The 21,548-nt window shown below is 51.5% G+C and overlaps 1 protein-coding gene and 1 non-coding gene across 3 annotated transcripts in view; one reads left to right on the forward strand and one right to left on the reverse strand.

Moving 5' to 3' along the window:
• LOC137335509 (deoxynucleotidyltransferase terminal-interacting protein 1) overlaps window positions 1-20,128 on the reverse strand; it is a 40,038-nt gene extending 19,910 nt beyond the window's left edge. Inside the window, exons 1-5 of one of the 2 annotated variants that reach the window (XM_068000848.1) lie at window positions 19,983-20,128; window positions 8,203-8,273; window positions 3,470-3,566; window positions 2,576-2,674; window positions 1,920-1,988 (exon numbers count right to left, since the gene is read on the reverse strand). In XM_068000848.1, the coding sequence (XP_067856949.1) occupies window positions 1,920-1,988; window positions 2,576-2,674; window positions 3,470-3,566; window positions 8,203-8,273; window positions 19,983-20,048 (402 nt within the window). In that variant the 5' untranslated portion in view covers window positions 20,049-20,128. The remainder of the gene's footprint in view (window positions 1-1,919; window positions 1,989-2,575; window positions 2,675-3,469; window positions 3,567-8,202; window positions 8,274-19,982) is intronic. The other variant, XM_068000847.1, reaches the window with a different exon arrangement.
• A 345-nt stretch (window positions 20,129-20,473) lies between these two features.
• Window positions 20,474-20,546, forward strand: trnat-ugu (transfer RNA threonine (anticodon UGU)). The gene has a single exon. It is a non-coding gene; the product is annotated as a tRNA-Thr (tRNA).
• The last annotated feature ends 1,002 nt before the right edge of the window (window positions 20,547-21,548 follow it).

Raw genomic sequence — 21,548 nt, forward strand, 5'->3', positions numbered from 1 at the left:
AGCCCCAGGACATTGCTGCAGGAGTTCCTCAGGGCAGTGTCCTAGGCCCAACCATCTTCAGCCACTTCATCAATGACCTTCCCTCCATCATAACATAGAAACATAGAAAATAGGAGCAGGAGTAGGCCATTCAGCCCTTTGGGCCTGCTCTGCCATTCAATATGATCATGGCTGATCCTCTATCTCAATACCATATTCCCGCTCTCTACCCATACACCTTGATGCTTTTTGTGCCTAGAAATCTATCTAGCTCCTTCTTAAATATATTCAGTGACTTGGCCTCCACAGCCTTCTGTGGTAGAGAATTCCACAGGATCACCACCCTCTGAGTGAAGAAATTCCTCCTCATCTCAGTCCTAAATGGCCGACCCCTTATCCTGAGACTATGCCCTCTAGTTCTAGACTCCCCAGCCAGGGCAAACGTCCTCTCAGCCTCTACCCTGTCAAGCCCCCTCAGAATCTTGTATGTTTCAATGAGATCACCTCTCATTCTTCTAAGCTCCAGAGAATATAGGTCCATTCTACTCACCCTCTCCTCATAGGACAACCCTCTCATCCCAGGAATCAATCTAGTGAACCTTCGCTGCACCCCCTCGAAGGCAAGTATATCCTATATACTTGCCACTACTTAGCCTCAGTGTCCCCAGGCTGTGATGCGGGCAGAAAAAGAGCCAGGTCTTTCACTCCTGGTCAGTATGCAGTGACCCCAACTGGTAGCAAACGTGTTTAGACAAAATTGGGATCAGCGATGATGTCCTGTGTTGTGGAATAGCCTGCCAACACTCACTGTCTAGCTCACACATGAGGAGCAGCCACTTGTGGGAGACACTGTAGGACTGCTGATATCCATGAATGACACTCCAACATGAGTCAGTGTATTCACGAGAGGAAAAAGAAATACAAAGTGTAGTGACACATTGCATATCTATAAATATATGAATGCAGGCATTTCCTGTTCACAAATCTCACTACCGGTTGTCACTGTTTTTGGTCACACCTTTTACTGTTAACATTTAACATTGAAAATGCCCATGTAGTGGGAATTCCCTATGTAAACAGGTCCTGGTCACGCTGCAGTGGCAGGCTGCATCCACTAGGTTGTGCTGGAGCTCCATTGTATCCTGTACCATCCTGTGAGCAATGCCATGGGAGATCCACCAACACTGTACTGAAACAGAGTAAATACGAGAAGCCGGGTGATGTTCCACTGATTCAGCCTGGCCATTAACAATGAATGCGTGTATGACTCTCTCCAGAAGGTGTCACCTTCCTGTTTCAAAGGTATGTTTCGGCCATATAATGGTGAATGGGACACGGGCAGTCCTGAAGAATGCACTCAGCTTTCAAGCCACATTTTTAGAAGTCAAAACAAAACTGAACTGATTGAAACTATCCAATGTTTAACTGGATAAAAAGAATAACACGCACTTTTATTACAAAAGTATACCTCGGTCAGTCTTCAGGGGCACAGCTCAATCTGTTACAATCCACAAGCTTTCAAAGTCCCTCTGAAACATGGCCTCAGAGTGTCCGTTTACTCCCCCAGACCTTTCACTCCCTCCAGCTGTTAAGACAGTGTCCAGACTGCGGACTCCTCCATACCAGCCCATTGGGGACACTCTCCGACTAACGGGAAGGACCCATTCAAGCAGATCCGCCCCATGACGTGCCCAAGAAGAGGTGAAGCTGACCCCACTTGTGCTGGACGGAATCAGGATCTGGATGGTGGCAGCGTGGTTACAGTAAACAGCTCTCTGGCCACTACTGAGGGAGCGGTTAGCCCGGTGCAGTATTCCATATGGTAAGAAACAAGGTTGGTCTTTTTCCACTGATCCACAGCTGGCCTGGCTCTCAGTGGAGCAGGGTTCCAGTTATATTCGGGTAATCTCTGTGCTCACTAATGTAAAATCTGAGCTTACCTTGGTGGCAGAAAGCTCTCCAACGGGTTTGGTAATCATCTTCCCTCCATCTGAATACATCATCTTAGCCTGCAGCAGGGAGAGGGGATAAGGCATTGCTAGCTCACGGTTACAAGAAAGAACAAAAGGGTCCTACTCCCCACCAAGTAATTCCCTACCGTGCAACCACAATATGAGAAATTACTGCACAGGAGGTGCTCACTTGGCTCATGGTGCCTCTACATCCAGCGGAGCTCTGCACTCTCATCCCATTTCCTGGCCTGTCTCCCTAACCATCAATGTTATTCTCCATTCACTGATTATCCAGGTCCCTCAAACGTTATGATTGACAATCTTCATTAGTGGGGAAGCATTCCGTATCCTAATAACCATTTGCAGAATAAAAATTCTTCTATCCCCGTGTTTTCCGTTCCCAGTACTAATCCTAAAGTTGCACCCTGTGTGCTGGAAGGATTCAGGTGTAACCCAGATATTCCGCACTGTACGATATAATCAGCAGAGACACTAGGGGCACCATGTGACAGGAACAGCCCCATCTGCTCGATCAGGGTGATCGCCTGCCCGCCCACCCCTCCCCCTCCCCCTCTCCTCTTCCCCCATCCCATCCCATCCTCCCCTCTCCTCTTCCCCCATCCCCCCCTCCACCATTTGCCTACCTGTTCCAAACAGTTTTTACAGGTTTCCTGCACCAGCTGCTCAGGATCCACATCTTCCCCAATATTCTCCTTCACATTCCACGCAGCCTTCTGGAAAAACTGAAAACCATTTCGGTCAGGAACAAAAGCAGAGAAAAGGCAAACACATACCAGAGAGCACTCTGAATCCAAATACTAGTTCCTTCAACGCAGACAGCAGGACACACAGACTATATACAGAGTAATACAGAAAGCAGGACACAGACTATATACAGCGTAACGCAGAGAGCAGGACAAACAGACTATATACAGCGTCACCTGCTCAAAGAGCAGGACAAACAGACTATATACAGAGTAACACACCCAAAGAGCAGGACACACAGACTATATACAGCATAATGCAGAGAGGAGAGGACACACAGACTATATACAGCGTAACAGAGAGCAGGACACACAGACTATATACAGCATAATGCAGAGAGGAGAGGACACACAGACTATATACAGCGTAACAGAGAGCAGGACACAGACTATAGCGTAACGCAGAGAGCAGGACACAGACTATACACAGCGTAACACAGCCAGAGAGCAGGACACAGACTATATACAGCGTAACGCAGAGAGCAGGACACAGACTATAGCGTAACACAGAGAGCTGGAGACACAGGCTATATTCAACGTAACGCAGAGAGCTGGACACACAGGCTATATTCAGCATAACGCAGAGAGCTGGACACACAGGCTATATACAGCGTAACACACCCAGAGAGCTGGACACACAGACTATATACAGCGTAACACACCCAGAGAGCTGGACACACAGACTATATACAGCGTAACACACCCAGAGAGCTGGACACACAGACTATATACAGCCATTGAATTGCAAGAGCACAGTGGCCTGGGAAGGCTTACCTTGGTGTATTTGTTGATTACAGCACGGATCTCTTCATTGATGTGAGGCTGCAGAACAGCTCGCAACAGGTCCATGGATATGTTTGGATTGGTGAAACTGTGAAGAAAGGAGACAGTGTGACATTTCATCCTTTTGCGACAAAAATACCTTTTAATAGTACACTCCACATCCCGATATTGTGTAGTCCCCTTCGTATTCAGGCGTATATGTGGAATCCCATTCCCATCCCACAACGCGAGTACGATGGACAACAGAACTCCCAAGGGAAATAAAAATTGCGCTCGCAGATACCCACCAGTTTCTACTTACACCAAGTACAAGGCTCAAATAGAATGTTTCTGAAGCCTATTTAAAGTGCTGAGGGAGCCTTAACACAGCAGAAGGGGCTGCCCTAGTGAAAGCCTGCCGTGTGCAATCCAAGTTCAACAATGTGACCAAAGGATTTGCCGAACACCAGAAGGTGCTTTTGCCTCAATCCAAAGTGAAAACCCAGAGGGTACAGCACTGGTCCTTGCCACCAAGGATGAATAGAAAAGACACGGTAGGCCAAGTGGTGATTCGATGAGACCAAGAGAAAGGAAGGATCAAGGGAGGTGAGGACTTCCCTGCTTATAGCCTCTGGTAAAGAATGCGATCAGGAGCCAATTCAAGGAGTTTTGTTCTCAGCACAGTGAGGTGTGAGGAGGAGGAGATGCAGGGATGTTTACAGCTTAGGACGGACAAGAGAGGGAAGGTGTGAGGTGCAATGACCAGCAGAGTATGGAGAAAGGGAGAGCAGGGCTGAGAGCCTAACGGCCTGTCAAGTGAAGAAACCTCGTTGTCCATCCGGTAGTGTGTGGGGGATGTGGAGTTAGTTAGAAGGGCCTCCCTAGATATGGCAATGAGATTCAAGCCTTGGGTGGAATAGGGCTTTCTAGAGAGTTATGATGGGGTGGGGCAATACTTGGCAGAAAAGAGGAGACGGATACTCGGAGAGGCAGTGAGTGGTGGGAGCCAGCACTGCCCTCTCAAAATCTCCCAAACCCACAGAGCACATCCTGAGTCAGCAGTGGATCAGGCAAACCCCCAGTCAACCATTCCTCTATGCTCCCCACTCGGAGCCTGGAGACCCAGCTATCAGTCTCCGCAAACCGACAGGCTCCCGCTGCTTTCAGGTGTGGTTGATGAGGCATCGAGTCCACCTATAGTCAATCTACTCCTAGTGTTTCTTCCTGCTGGACACCTCTACTCTGGTCTCAACAGTCACTGCCGCTCTTGGCCATCAATTCCCCAGGATTCACCTCCTGACCTCCAAAGACTCCGAAAACTTGATGACCTGAAACCTGGTGTTCAGGAAAGATAGGGAAGGAAAGAAAGGAGGGTGGCAGTATTGATTAAGGAGAATATTGCAGTGCTGGAGAGAGAGGATGTCCTGGAGGGGCCGAGGACAGAATCGATTTGGTTAGAGTTAAGAAACAATAGGGGTGCCATTACACTACGGGGTGTATTCTATAGGCCACCAACTAATGGGAAGGATACAGAGGAACAAATTTACAGGGAAATTACAGAGAGGTGCAAAAGCCATAGAGTGGTGATAACGGGGGACTTCAACTATCCTAATATAAACGGGGATAACAATAATAATAACGGGCAAAGAGGGGGAGGAATTTTTGAAATGTGTTCAGGATAACTTTCTTAACCAGTACGTTTCTGGCCCAACGAGGAAGGATGCATTGCTGGATCTGGTTCTCGGGAATGAGGCGGGCCAAGTGGAGTGTCAGTGGGGGGAGCATTTAGGGAACAGCAATCATATTATAAGGTTTAGAATAGCTGTGGAAAAGGACACAGACCACTCTAAAGTAAAATACTCAATTGGAGGAGAGCCAATTTTAATGGGATGAGAACAAATCTGGCCCGGGTAAATTGGAATCAAAGATTGGCAGGCAAAACTGTAATTGAACAGTCTTTAAAGAGGAGATGGTTCGGGTACAGACAAGGTACATTCCCACAAGCGAGAAAGATAGGGCAACTAAAGCCAGAGCTCCCTGGATGACAAAAGAGATAGTGAGTAAGATGAAATGGAAAAAAGGGGCGTATGACAGATGTCAGGTTGATAACATGTGAGAACCAGGCAGAATACAGAAAGTTCAGAGGGGAAGTGAAAAAGGAAATAAGAGGGGCAAAGAGAGAGTATGAGAATAAACTGGCGGACAACATAAAAGGGAATCCAAAAGTCTTCTACAGCCATGTAAACAGTAAACGGGTAGTGAGAGGAGGGGTGGGGCCGATAAGGGACCATAAAGGAGATTTACTCATGGAGGCAGAGGGGATGGCCGAGGTACTAAATGAATACTTTGCATCTGCCTTTATCAAGGAAGAAGATGCTGCCAGAGTCTCAGTAAAGGAAGATATAGTGAGATACTGGATGGGCTAAAAATTGATAAAGAAGAGGTACTGGAAAGGCTAGCTGTACTTAAAGTAGATAAATCACCCGGTCCGGATGGGATGCATCCTAGGTTGCTGAGGGAAGTAAGGGTGGAAATTGCAGAGGTACTGGCCATAATCTTCCAAACATCCGTAGATACAGGGGTGGTGCCAGAGGACTGGAGAATTGCAATTGTTCAAAAAAAGGTGTAAGGATAAACCCAGCAACTATAGGCCAGTCAGTTTAACCTCAGTGGTGGGGAAACTTTTAGAAACGATAATCCGGGACAGAACTCTGTGGCTGAGGGGTGACCACATCCTGGACCGTACGATCCAGGAAACCTTCAGCCTCCCTTATTCTCTGCAGTGACTCCAGCCGCCCCTCAAGCTCAGAAACCCTCAGTTTGAGCTCGAGCAACTGGAGGCACTTCCTGAACACGTGGCCCTCCAGGACACATGGAGCATCCTGAAGTTTCCAAATGGCGCAGGAATTGCAGGCAATGGGTCTCAGCTGCCCGTCCATTATATTTAGAAACCTTTTTTTTCTAAACTCCCTATACTCTTATTATTTAACCAGTTTAGCCTCGGTGGTGGGGAAACTTTTAGAAACAATAATCCAGGACAGAATTAACAGTCACTTGGACAAGTGTGGATTGATTAGGGAAAGCCAGGATTTGTTAAAGGCAAATCGTGTTTAACTAACCTGATAGAGTTTTTTGATGAGGGCAATGCAGTTGATGTGGACTTTCAAAAGGCATTTGATAAAGTGCCGCATAATAGGCTTGTCATCAAGATTGAAGCCCATGGAATAAAGGGGGCAGTGACAGCATGGATACAGAATTGGCTAAGTGACAGGAAACAGAGAGTAATGGTGAACGGTTGCTTTTCGGACTGGAGGGAGGTGTACAGTGGTGTTCCCCAGGGGTCAGTGCTGGGACCACTGCTTTTCTTGATATATATTAATGACTTGGACTTGGGAATACAGGGCAGAGTTCCAAAATTTGCAGATGACACAAAAGTTGGAAGGGTAGTAAACAGTGAGGAGGACACAGAGGATACAGACAGGCTGGTTGAATGGGCGGACACTTGGCAGATGAAATTTAACGCAGAAAAATGCGAGGTGATGTATTTCGGTAGGAAGAACGAGGAGAGGCAATATAAACTCAAGGGCACAATTCTGAAAGGGGTACAGGAATAGGGAGATCTGGGGGTATATGTACACAAATTGTTGAAGGTGGCAGGGCAGGTTGAGAAAGTGGTTAAAAAAGCATACGGGATCCTGGGCTTTATAAATAGAGGCATGGAGTACAAAAGCAAGGAAGTCATGATGAACCTTTAGAAAACACTGGTTCAGCCACAACTGGAGTATTGTGTCCAGTTCTGGGCACTGCAGCTTAGGAAAGATGTGAAGGCCTTAGAGAGGGTGCAGAAGAGATTTACTAGAATGATTCCAGGGATGAGGGACTTCAGTTACGTGGATAGACTGGAGAAGCTGGGGTTGTTCTCCTTGGAACAGAGATGGTTGCGAGGAGATTTGATAGAGGTGTTCAAAATCATGAAGGGTCCAGACAGAGTAGATAGAGAGAAACTGTTCCCATTGGTGGAAGGGTCAAGAACCAGAGGACATAGATTTAAGGTGATTGGCAAAAGAACCAAAGGTGACATGAGGAAAAACGTTTTCACACAGCGAGTGGTTAGGATCTGGAATGCACTGCCCGAGGGGGTGGTGGAGGCAGATTCAATCATGGCCTTCAAAAGGGAACTGGAGAAGTACTTGAAAGGAAAAAATTTGCAGGGCTACGGGGGTAGGGCGGGGGAGTGGGACTAGCTGGATTGCTCGTGCAGAGAGCCGGCGTGCGCTCGATGGGCCGATTGGTTTCCTTCCGTGCTGTAACCTTTCTATGATTCAAAGATGGATTCTCACACACATGGCACAACAAGTGAAGACTACACCCATTGGTCAAATACATGACCAGAGAGATACAGAGGCTGAAGCTATGTGTTTGTGCTTGGACTGTGGGAGACAGTTGCCACACAGTATTTACTGCCCATCCCTGGTTGTCCTGAGAGTCAGCCATGTAGTGTGGGACTGGAGTCACATGTAGACCACACCAGGCGAAGGTGACAGGTTCCCTTCCGTGAAGGACATTAGTGAACCAGTCGGCTTTTTACAACATCCATGGTCATTTTCTGGTGCTAAACCACATTTACCAAATTTATTGGGACTTCAGTTTCCCAAATTGCCATGATGGGATCTGATCTCTGGGTTTCCATAACTACGAGGCTACTGTACTCACACACACAGATATCGATCAATAAAACACGTTACCTCACCGCCATCTGTGATCGGCGACCCCTTCGGGCAACTTGCCGGTGCTTAATCATGATATTCCAGGGGTTCTGCAAAACAGGGAAACATCGTAAGATCATCGCAACACTGACCTGTCCACCACGATCGCCTTTCAACTCGCACATCATAACACCGACCCCTCCAACACATGTGCACCATAACACTGACCCTCCAGCACACGATCATCGTAACACCGACCCCTCCAACACATGTGCACCATAACACCGACCCCTCCAACACATGTGCACCATAACACCGACCCTCCAGCACACGATCATCGTAACACCGACCCCTCCAACACATGTGCACCATAACACCGACCCCTCCAACACATGTGCACCATAACACCGACCCTCCAGCACACGATCATCGTAACACCGACCCCTCCAACACATGTGCACCATAACACTGACCCCTCCAACACACGATCGTAACACTGACCCCTCCAACACATGTGCACCATAACACTGACCCCTCCAACACACGATCGTAACACTGACCCCTCCAACACATGTGCACAATAACACTGACCCCTCCAACACACGATCGTAACACTGACCCCTCCAACACATGTGCACAATAACACTGACCCCTCCAACACACGATCGTAACACTGACCCCTCCAACACATGTGCACAATAACACTGACCCCTCCAACACATGTGCACCATAACACTGACCCTCCAACACACGATCATCGTAACACTGACCCCTCCAACACATGTGCACCATAACACTGACCCTCCAACACATGTGCACCATAACACTGACCCTCCAACACACGATCGTAACACTGACCCCTCCAACACATGTGCACCATAACACTGACCCTCCAACACATGTGCACCATAACACTGACCCTCCAACACACGATCATCGTAACACTGACCCCTCCAACACATGTGCACCATAACACTGACCCTCCAACACACGATCATCGTAACACTGACCCTTCCAACACATGTGCACCATAACACTGACCCCTCCAACACACGATCGTAACACTGACCCCTCCAACACATGTGCACCATAACACTGACCCTCCAACACACGATCATCGTAACACTGACCCTTCCAACACATGTGCACCATAACACTGACCCTCCAACACACGATCATCGTAACACTGACCCTTCCAACACATGTGCACCATAACACTGACCCTCCAACACACGATCATCGTAACACTGACCCCTCCAACACATGTGCACCATAACACTGACCCTCCAACACACGATCATCGTAACACTGACCCTTCCAACACATGTGCACCATAACACTGACCCCTCCAACACACGATCGTAACACTGACCCCTCCAACAAAAGATCACCGCAACACCGACCCCTCCAACGCACACTCACCATAACATCGACCCCGCCATCACATATTCACCATAACACTAACCCCTCCAGCACACACCCATCATAACACCGGCTCCTCCAACACCGACCCCTCCAACACACTCACGATAACATGACCCCTCCAACACACACTCACCATAACACCGACCCCTAAAACACAGTGTAGAGGGAGCTTTACTCTGTATCTAACCCGTGCTGTGCCTGCCCTGGGAGTGTTTGATGCTGACACTCGGTGCCTAAACCGGAAAGTGTCCCATTCCCCTGCACTAATATCGCTCAATTTGATGAGCACAAAATGGACAATAAATAGTACAAGGACCCAGTGTGCAAATCAAGATTGATTCGTACAAGAAACGAGCTCCCCCGTAATGAGTAAATGATTCACTCATTATGCCCCTCAGTTGTACAGATCAGCAAGGACCCACATTCCAACCCTGACTTAGTTGATGTCAGCCCAGTGGCAACTGTTGGGTTCGTGCTACTGGTCTCAGTGTGCTTGGTGTAGAGTGCAGAAACCAGCCCAGGTTACCTCTGCTGATCAGAGTCCAGTGACTCTTACTGGACAGGGCATGGATACAGAAACTGGGCAAGGATCGGACAGAGTTGTGAACCACCCCTGGTCGAATAGTCTGTCACTGCTCACTGTCTAGACTGTGAACCTCCCCTGGCCGCATAGTCTGTCACTGCTCACTGTCTAGACTGTGAAGCCCCCTGGTTGTATAGTCTGTCACTGCTCACTGTCTAGACTCACACATGAAGGAAGGTCACTTGAGTAGGGTACCACGAGGCAGCTGACACATATAGAGTTGTACCCCAGTAAGGAGAGGGGATATAAACTGAGCACCATACTAAATTCAGTGTCACATTTTTAATTGCACAGCCTGGATTAAGACAGGGTTAGCTCATGAATCAGAAACGGCTGCAGTAAAGGAGAACTCTCTGCAGAGTGCAACAGCTGCTGCTTCTGAGTGGGATCCTCAGTTTAATGTCTCATCCAAAAGACGGCTCCTCCAACAGTGCAGCACTGCCTCAGCACTGCACTGGGAGTGTCAGCCTAGATTATGTGCTCAAGTCTCTAGAGTGGGGCTTAAACCCACGACCTTCTGACTCAGAGGCGAGAGTGTTACCCCTAAGCTGGCCTGATGCAGAACCCAAAGGCACTGCACACACACTATGAGAAGAAGATAAATCTGTTTCAAGCTGACATCACCGGACAGGCTGCCCCCTGTGCATTCAGTGCACATTTAAAACAGTCACATCTCCTACAGATTGAGGGAATGGTCAAGACTCCACTGTGTGACACTGACTCTGTCACTCCGCGACAGAAGGGGGAGCAGCTGTGAGATGGAACTTTTCCCTGATGACCTAACAGCTGCAGCAAGTTTTCCACTGTATTGGGTGAATAAGCAACAACTGGCATTTATATAGTGCCTTTAACATAGTAAGAAGTCCCAAGGAGCTTCACAGGAGTGATTATCAAATAAAATTTGACATGAGCCACGTGGAGATATTCGGACAAGTGACCAAAAGCTTGGTCAAAGGTAGGTTTTATGGAGCAACTTAAAGGGGGAGAGAGAGATAGAGAGGCGGAGAGGTTTAGGGAGGGAATTCCAGAGTTTAGGGTCTAGGCAGCTGAAGGCACGGCCGCCAATGGTGGAGTGATTAAAATTGGGGATGCGCAAGAGGCCAGAATTGGAGGATTACAGAGATCTCGGAGGGTTGTAGGAGGTTACAGAGATAGGGAGGGGTGAGACCATGAGGGATTTGAAAACAATGATGAGAATTTTAAAATTGAGGCATTGGTCAGAGTACAGCAGTTCAATGGTCTGACAGCAAACTGACCTAAAGTCCCAGCTTGGCCGGGGCTGCTCCCAGTTTTGTCGACTCCGTCCTGGTGAATTTTTTTAGCCAAGTTTTGGGATTTTTCCGTGCACCCAACGTCATTTCAAATGCTTTCACGGGCACGCTGGGCTGGAGCCCATCACAAACTCGGCCAGAACGGGGGGTACAGTCACTAGGATCACAGCAATATCAAATGTCCTGGCCAATATTAATCCCTCAACCAACATCACTAAAATGGATGATCTGGTCATTTATCTCATTGCTGTTCGTGGGATCTTGCTGTGCGCAAATTGGCTGCTGCATTTCCTACATTACTACAGTGACTACACTTCAAAAGAAAGTACTTTATTGGCTGTGACACACTTAGGGGCGTCCTGACGTCATGAAAGGTGCTGTAGAAACGCAAGTCATAAAATAATAGAATCTCAGAAATTTATGGCACAGGAGGTCGTCATTCGGCCCATCGTGTCTGAGCTGGCTGAAAAAGAGCTATCCAGCTTAATCCCACTTTCCAGCACTTGGTCCGTAGCCCTGTAGGTTACAGCACTTCAAATGCTCATCCAAGTACTGTTTAAATGAGTTGAGGGTTTCTGCCTCTGCCACCCTTTCAGGCAGTGAGTTCCAGACCCCCACCACCCTCTGGGTGAAAAATTTCCTCCTCAGCTCCCCTCTAATCCTTCTCCCAATTACTTTAAATCTATGCCCCCTGGTTATTGACCTCTCTGCTAAGGGAAATAGGTCCTCCCTATCCACTCTATCTAGCCCCGTCATAATTTTATACACCTCAATTAAATCTTCCCTCAACCTCCTCTGTTCCAAAGAAAACAATCCCAGCCTATCCAATCTTTCCTCACAGCTAAAATTCTCCAGTCCTGGCAACATCCTCGTAAATCTCCTCTGCACCCTCTCCAGTGCAATCACATCCTTCCTGTAATTTAGTGACCAGAACTGTACACAGTACTCAAGCTGTGGCCTAACTAGTGTTTTATACAGTTCTAGCATAACCTCCCTGCTTTTATATTCTATGCCTCGGCTAATAAAGGAAAGTATCCTGTATGCCTTCTTAACCACCTTTTCTACCTGTCCTGCTACCTTCAGGGATCTGTGGACATGCACTCCAAGGTCCCTCACTTCCTCTACACCTCTCAGTATCCTCCCATTTATTGTGTATTCCCTTGCCTTGTTTGCCCTCCCCAAATGCATTACCTCACACTTCTCCGGATTGAACTCCATTTGCCACTTTTCTGCCCACCTGACCAGTCCATTGATATCTTCCTGCAGTCTACAGCTTTCCTCCTCACTATCAACCACACGGCCAATTTTTGCATCATCTGCAAACTTCTTTATCATGCCCCCTACATTCAAATCCAAATCATTGATGTGTCACAAAAAGCAAAGGACCTAATACCAGGCCCTGTGGAACCCACTGGAAACAGCCTTCCGGTCGCAAAAACACCAGTCGACCATTACCAAAGTCTTTCTCTCTTTCTGTACTGTAAAAAACAGCCTGCAGTACAATGATAGGGTTTGTCCTTCCAAATGTGCTGAGTGTGGAGAGTACATTGTGAGTGGCAGAGAGCATAATGTAGTGTTGGTGCTGACAGGTCTGTCACTGGTACTGGGAGTTAGTTAGATATTAAAGTCTCACACTAACACAGCGATGAGTGTTTGGAGCAATGTGATTTTTTGCTGCAATGCATTGATTCCAAGAACACTAAATAAATAGTGACACATCGACAGATCCCCTCACTGCACCAGTGTAGCCCCTCAAATACCACAGTGCCAGCAACTACACGGCCATACCACGCAACATAAGCAGGGACTCATCTACCCACTAGGTGTAAGCAGTGCTCACAGCATCGAGATACTCCCTCACCCACTGTTACCCTAACCCCCTGTACCCAGGTACTTCCTCAACCCCTGTACTGAGATGCCCCTCACTCCCTGTACCCAGATGCCCCTCACCCCCTGTACCCAGATACGCCTCACCTCTGTACCCAGATGCCCCTCACCCCCTGTACCCAGATACGCCTCACCTCTGTACCCAGATACCCCTCACCCCCTGTACCCAGATACGCCTCACCTCTGTACCCAGATACCCCTCACCACCTGTACCCAGATACCCACTCACCACCTGTACCCAGATGCCCCCTCACCACCTGTACCCAGATGCCCCCTCATAGGAAGCCCCTCGTGCCTGCTCCGCCATTTGATAAGATCATGGCTGATCTGTGATCTAACTCCATATACCTGCCTTTGGCCAATATCCCTTAATACCTTTGGTTGCCAAAAGGGTATCTATCTCACATTTAAATTTAGCAATTGAGCTGGTATCAATTGCCGTTTGCGGAAGAGAGTTCCAAACTTCTACCACCCTTTGTGTGTAGAAATGTTTTCTAATCTCGTCCCTGAAAGGTCTGGCTCTAATTTTTAGACTGTGCCCCCTACTCCTAGAATCCCCAACCAGCGGAAATAGTTTCTCTCTATCCACCCTATCTGTTCCCCTTAATATCTTATAAACTTCGATCAGATCACCCCTTAACCTTTGAAACTCGAGAGAATACAACCCCCATTTGTGTAATCTCTCCTCGTAACTTAACCCTTGAAGTCCAGGTATCATTCTAGTAAACCTACGCTGCACTCCCTCCAAGGCCAATATGTCCTTCTGAAGGTGCAGTGCCCAGAACTGCTCACAGTACTCCAGGTGCGGTCTAACCAGGGTTTTGTATAGCTGCAGCATAACTTCTGCCCCCTTGTACTCTGGTCCTCTAGATATAAAGGCCAGCATTCCATTAGCCTTCTTGATTATTTTCTGCACCTGTTCATGACACTTCAATGATCTATGTACCTGAACCCCTAAGTCCCTTTGGACATCCACTGTTTTTAACTTTTTACCATTTAGAAAGTACCCTGTTCTATCCTTTTTTGATCCAAAGTGGATGACCTCACAATTGTCTACATTGAATTCCATTTGCCACAGTTTTGCCCATTCACCTAATCTATCAATATCCCATTGTAATTTTATGTTTTCATCCACACTGCTTACAATGCCACCAATCTTTGTGTCATCGACAAACTTAGATATGAGACTTTCTATGCCTTCATCTAAGTCATTAATAAATATTGTGAATAATTGAGGCCCCAAGACAGATCCCTGCAGGACTCCACTAGTCACATCCTGCCAATGTGAGTACCTACCCATTATCCCTACTCTCTGTCGCCTTTCGCTCAGCCAACTTCCTAACCAAGTCCGTACTTTTCCCTCGATTCCATGGGCTTCTATCTTAGCTAACAGTCTCTTATGTGGGATCTTATCAAATGCCTTCTGGAAGTCCATATAAATAACATCCATTGACATTCCCCTGTCCACTACTTTAGTCATCTCTTCAAAAAATTCAATCAGGTTTGTCAGGCACGACCTACCTTTCACAAATCCATGCTGGCTCTCTCTGATTAAATGAAAATTCTCGAGGTGTTCAGTCACCCTATCCTTAATTATAGACTCCAGCATTTTCCCCACAACAGATGTTTGGCTAACTGGTCTATAATTCCTCGGTTTCCCTCTCTCTCCTTTCTTAAAAAGCGGAGTGACATGTGCAATTTTCCAATCTAGAGGGACAGTTCCTGAACCTAAAGAACTTCGAAAGATTATAGTTAGGGCATCCGCAATGTGCTCACCTACTTCCTTTAAAACCCGGGGATGGAAACCATCTGGTCCTGGGGATTTATCACTCTTTAGTGCTATTATTTTCTTCATTACTGTTGCTTTACTTATGTTAATTTTATCAAGTCCCTGTCCCCGATTCAATATTAGTTTTCTTGGGATTTCCGGCATGCTATCCTCTTTTTCTACTGTAAATACTGACGCAAAGTAATTGTTCAACATGTCCGCCATTTCCCCATTGTCAATGACAATATCCCCACTTTCAGTTTTTAAGGGGACAACACTGCTCCTGACCACCCTCTTTTTCCTTGTACCCAAATACCCCTCACCCCCTGTACACCCAGATACCCCCTCACCCCCTGTACACACAGATACCCCTCACCCCCTGTACAGATACCCCCTCACTCCCTGTACCCAGATACCCCGTCACCCCCTGTACACCCAGATACCCCTCACCCCCTGTACACCCAGATACCCCTCACCCCCTGTAGATACCCCCTCACTCCCTGTACACAGATACCCCCTCACTCCCTGTACCCATACCCTCACCCCCTGTACCCACACCCTCAAGCCCTGTACCCACAGATACCCCGTCACCCCCTGTACCCACAGATACCCCCTCACCCTCTGTACCCACAGATACCCCTCACCCCCTGTACCCACAGATACCCCCTCACCCCCTGTACCCAGATACCCCCTCACCCCCTGTACCCACAGATACCCCCTCACCCCCTGTACCCAGATACCCCCTCACCCCCTGTACCCACAGATACCCCCTCACCCCCTGTACCCACAGATACCCCCTCACCCCCTGTACCCACAGATACCCCTCACCCCCTGTACCCACAGATACCCCTCACCGCCTGTACCCACAGATACCCCCTCACCCCCTTTACCCACAGATACCCCCTCTCCCCCTGTACGCACAGATACCCCCTCACCCCCTGTACCCACAGATACCCCTCACCCCCTGTACCCACAGATACCCCTCACCCCCTGTACCCACAGATACCCCTCACCCCCTGTACCCACAGATACCCCTCACCCCCTGTACCCAGATACCCCCTCACCCCCTGTACCCAGATACCCCCTCACCCCCTGTACCCAGATACCCCCTCACCCCCTGTACCCACAGATACCCCTCACCCCCTGTACCCACAGATACCCCTCACCCCCTGTACCCACAGATACCCCTCACCCCCTGTACCCAGATACCCCCTCACCCCCTGTACCCAGATACCCCCTCACCCCCTGTACCCACAGATACCCCTCAACCCCAGATACCCCTCACCCCCAGATACCCACAGATACCCATCAACCCCTGTACCCACAGATACCCCTCAACCCCTGTACCCAGATACCCCTCACCCCCTGTACCCACAGATACCCCCTCTCCCCCTGTACCCACAGATACCCCCTCACCCCCTGTACCCACAGATACCCCCTCACCCCCTTTACCCAGAGATACCCCTCACCCCTGTACCCACAGATATCCCTCACTCCCTGTACCCAGATACCCCCTCACCCCCTGTACCCACAGATACCCCCTCTCCCCCTGTACCCACAGATACCCCGTCACCCCCTGAACCCACAGATACCCCTCACCCCCTGTACCCACAGATACCCCTCACCCCCTGTACCCACAGATACCCCTCACCGCCTGTACCCACAGATACCCCCTCACCCCCTTTACCCACAGATACCCCCTCTCCCCCTGTACGCACAGATACCCCCTCACCCCCTGTACCCGCAGATACCCCCTCACCCCCTGTACCCACAGATACCCCCTCTCCCCCTGTACGCACAGATACCCCCTCACCCCCTGTACCCAGATACCCCCTCACCCCCTGTACCCCCAGATACCCCCTCACCCCCTGTACCCACAGATACCCCCTCACCCCCTGTACCCACAGATACCCCCTCACCCCCTGCACCCACATATCCCCTCACCCCCTGTACCCACATACCCCCTCACCCCCTGTACCCACAGATACCCCCTCACCCCCTGTACCCACAGATACCCTTCACCCCCTGTACCCCCAGATACCACTCACCCCCTGTACCCACAGATACCCATCACCCCCTGTACCCACAGATACCCCCTCACCCCCTGTACCCACAGATACCCCCTCACCCCCTGTACCCACAGATACCCCTCACCCCCTGTACCCAGATACCCCCTCACCCCCTGTACCCACAGATACCCCCTCACCCCCTGTACCCAGATACCCCCTCACCCCCTGTACCCAGATACCCCCTCACCCCCTGTACCCACAGATACCCCCTCACCCCCTGTACCCACAGATACCCCTCACCCCCAGATACCCCTCACCCCCAGATACCCACAGATACCCATCAACCCCTGTACCCACAGATACCCCTCACCCCCTGTACCCACAGATACCCCTCACCCCCTGTACCCACAGATACCCCTCACCCCTTGTACCCACAGATACCCCTCACCCCATGTACCCACAGATACCCCCTCTCCCACTGTACCCACAGATACCCCTCACCCCCTGTACCCACAGATACCCCCTCACCCCCTTTACCCACAGATACCCCTCACCCCCTGTACCCACAGATACCCCTCACCCCCTGTACCCAGATACCCCCTCACCCCCTGTACCCACAGATACCCCCTCACCCCCTGTACCCAGATACCCCCTCACCCCCTGTACCCACAGATACCCCCTAACCCCCTGTACGCACAGATACCCCTCACCCCCAGATACCCCTCACCCCCAGATACCCACAGATACCCATCAACCCCTGTACCCACAGATACCCCTCACCCCCTGTACCCACAGATACCCCTCACCCCCTGTACCCACAGATACCCCTCACCCCTGTACCCACAGTTACCCCCTCTCCCCCTGTACCCACAGATACCACCTCTCCCCCTGTACCCACAGATACCCCCTCACCCCCTTTACCCACAGATACCCCTCACCCCCTGTACCCACAGATACCCCCTCACCCCCTGTACCCACAGATACCCCCTCACCCCCTCTACCCACAGATACCCCCTCACCCCCTCTACCCACAGATACCCCTCACCCCCCATACCCACAGATACGCCCTCTCCCCCTGTACCCACAGATACCCCCCTCACCCCCTGTACCCACAGATACCCCCTCTCCCCCTGTACCCACAGATACCCCCTCACCCCCTGTACCCACAGATACCCCTCACCCCCTGTACCCAGATACCCCTCACCCCCTGTACCCACAGATACCCCTCACCGCCTGTACCCACAGATACCCCTCACCCCCTGTACCCAGATACCCCCTCACCCCCTATACCCACAGATACCCCCTCACCCCCTGTACCCAGATACCCCCTCACCCCCTGTACCCACAGATACCCCCTCACCCCCTGTACGCACAGATACCCCTCACCCCTTGTACCCACAGATACCCCTCACCCCCTGTACCCACAGATACCACTCACCCCCTGTACCCACAGATACCCATCAACCCCTGTACCCACAGATACCCCTCACCCCCTGTACCCACAGATACCCCTCACCCCCTGTACCCACAGATACCCCTCACCCCTTGTACCCACAGATACCCCTCACCCCCTGTACCCACAGATACCCTCTCTCCCCCTGTACCCACAGATACCCCCTCACCCCCTGTACCCACAGATACCCCCTCACCACCTCTACCCACAGATACCCCTCACCCCCCATACCCACAGATACCCCCTCTCCCCCTGTACCCACAAATGCCCCTCACCCCCTGTACCCACGGATACCCCTCACCCCCTGTACCCACAGATACCCCTCACCCCCTGTACCCACAGATACCTCCTCACCCCCTGTACCCACAGATACCCCCTCACCCCCTGTACCCACAGATACCCTCTCTCCCCCTGTACCCACAGATACCCCCTCACCCTCTGTACCCACAGATACCCCTCACCCCCTGTACCCAGAAAGCCCCTCACCCCCTGTACCCACAGATACCCCCTCACCCCCTGTACCCACAGATACCCCCTCACCCCCTGTACCCACAGATACCCCTCACCCCCTGTACCCAGAAAGCCCCTCACCCCCTGTACCCACAGATACCCCCTCACCCCCTGTACCCACAGATACCCCCTCACCCCCTGTACCCACAGATACCCCCTCACCCCCTGTACCCACAGATACCCCTCACCCCCTGTACCCACAGATACCCCTCACCCCCTGTACCCACAGATACCCCCTCACCCCCTGTACCCACAGATACCCCTCACCCCCTGTACCCACAGATACCCCTCACCCCCTGTACCCACAGATACCCCTCACCCCCTGTACCCACAGATACCCCCTCACCCCCTGTACCCACAGATACCCCCTCACCCCCTGTACCCACAGATACCCCCTCTCCCCCTGTACCCACAGATACCCCTCACCACCTGTACCTACAGATACCCCTCACCCCCTGTACCCACAGATACCCCTCACCCCCTGTACCCACAGATACCCCCTCACCCCCTGTACCCACAGATACCCCTCACCCCCTGTACCCACAGATACCCCTCACCCCCTGTACCCACAGATACCCCCTCACCCCCTGTACCCACAGATACCCCTCACCCCCTGTACCCACAGATACCCCTCACCCCCTGTACCTACAGATACCCCTCACCCCCTGTACCCACAGATACCCCTCACCCCCTGTACCCAGATACCCCCTCACCCCCTGTACCCACAGATACCCCTCACCCCCTGTACCCAGATACCCCTCTCCCCCTGTACCCACAGATACCCCTCACCCCCTGTACCCACAGATACCCCCTCTCCCGGGCCCGGTCGGTGCGGGGGGTCCCAGTTCTCTTCCCCGTGCGGAGCAGTGTTGACAGGAAATGAGCCCGCCGGGGGCCGGGGCCTCCTCCTTACCGTGCTGGGCTGCTCGGGCTCCTGCAGGCCGCGGGCCGGGCTGCTCCCCTCGCCGCTCGCTCCCATGGTAACCGGACCTCCGGCCGCTGCCCTCCGCACTCCGGACTCCCGCCGGAACTCCCACACCGTCACTTCCGGAAAGGACACCACAAGGCGTCAACCACCCGCCGGAAACAGCACCGCCGCCATCTTTGTGCGGGGCACTGAACCCGCCGTTTTCGTGCAGGGCGTTGTGATCGCCATCTTTGTGCGGGGCTTGAATGGCGGCGGTTTTTGAGTGAATAAAGAAGCCGCTGCAGCGAGCGGCCGCTCAGGCCCGGTCTAAAACTCAAAGGAAAAGTTCCCCGTTCGCAGCATGGCCGCGACCCCCAGTGAGGGCACAGCAGTCGGGCAGGGGACCCGCGGCCTCGGCAGTGCTGCCCCCCCGAGGCCGGGCCCGGGATTCCGCACCTCGGCCTCTATGGGCCGGGTTTCCTGCTCGGAATCGCGGCGGCTCCATAGCTCAGGGGTTAGAGCACTGGTCTTGTAAACCAGGGGTCGCGAGTTCAAATCTCGCTGGGGCCTGAGGCAGGCGATCCGTTTTATTACTGATAAATGTGAGAGGGATCGAAGGGATTGAAAGAGTGAGAGGGGTTTAGAGGCAAAATAAACTCAAGGGCACAAGGGGCAGAGAGAGAGGCGGGGGTTTACCCCATGGTCATTAATGGGGCAGAGAGAGGCGGGGGTTTACCCCACGGGTCATTAATGGGGGCAGAGAGAGAGGCGGGGGTTTACCCGCACGGTCATTAATGGGCCAGAGAGAGAGAGAGGCGGGGGTTTACCCCACGGTCATTAATGGGGGCAGAGAGAGGCGGGGGTTTACCCCACGGGTCATTAATGGGGGCAGAGAGAGAGAGGCGGGGGTTTACCCGCACGGGTCATTAATGGGGCAGAGAGAGGCGGGGGTTTACCCCACGGTCATTAATGGGGGCAGAGAGAGAGCCGGGGGTTTACCCCACGGTCATTAATGGGGCAGAGAGAGAGAGGCGGGGGTTTACCCACACGGGTCATTAATGGGGGCAGAGAGAGGCGGGGGTTTACCCCACGGTCATTAATGGGGCAGAGAGAGAGAGGCGGGGGTTTACCCCCACGGTCATTAATGGGGCAGAGAGAGAGAGGCGGGGGTTTACCCACACGGGTCATTAATGGGGGCAGAGAGAGGCGGGGGTTTACCCCACGGTCATTAATGGGGCAGAGAGAGAGAGGCGGGGGTTTACCCCCACGGGTCATTAATGGGGGCAGAGAGAGAGAGGCGGGGGTTTACCCCCACGGGTCATTAATGGGGGCAGAGAGAGAGAGGCGGGGGTTTACCCCCACGGGTCATTAATGGGGGCAGAGAGAGAGAGGCGGGGGTTTACCCACACGGGTCATTAATGGGGGCAGAGAGAGGCGGGGGTTTACCCCACGGTCATTAATGGGGCAGAGAGAGAGAGGCGGGGGTTTACCCCCACGGGTCATTAATGGGGGCAGAGAGAGAGAGGCGGGGGTTTACCCCCACGGGTCATTAATGGGGGCAGAGAGAGAGAG

The sequence above is a fragment of the Heptranchias perlo genome, chromosome 19 (genome assembly GCF_035084215.1).
Source record: "Heptranchias perlo isolate sHepPer1 chromosome 19, sHepPer1.hap1, whole genome shotgun sequence".
Classification (NCBI taxonomy): domain Eukaryota; kingdom Metazoa; phylum Chordata; class Chondrichthyes; order Hexanchiformes; family Hexanchidae; genus Heptranchias; species Heptranchias perlo.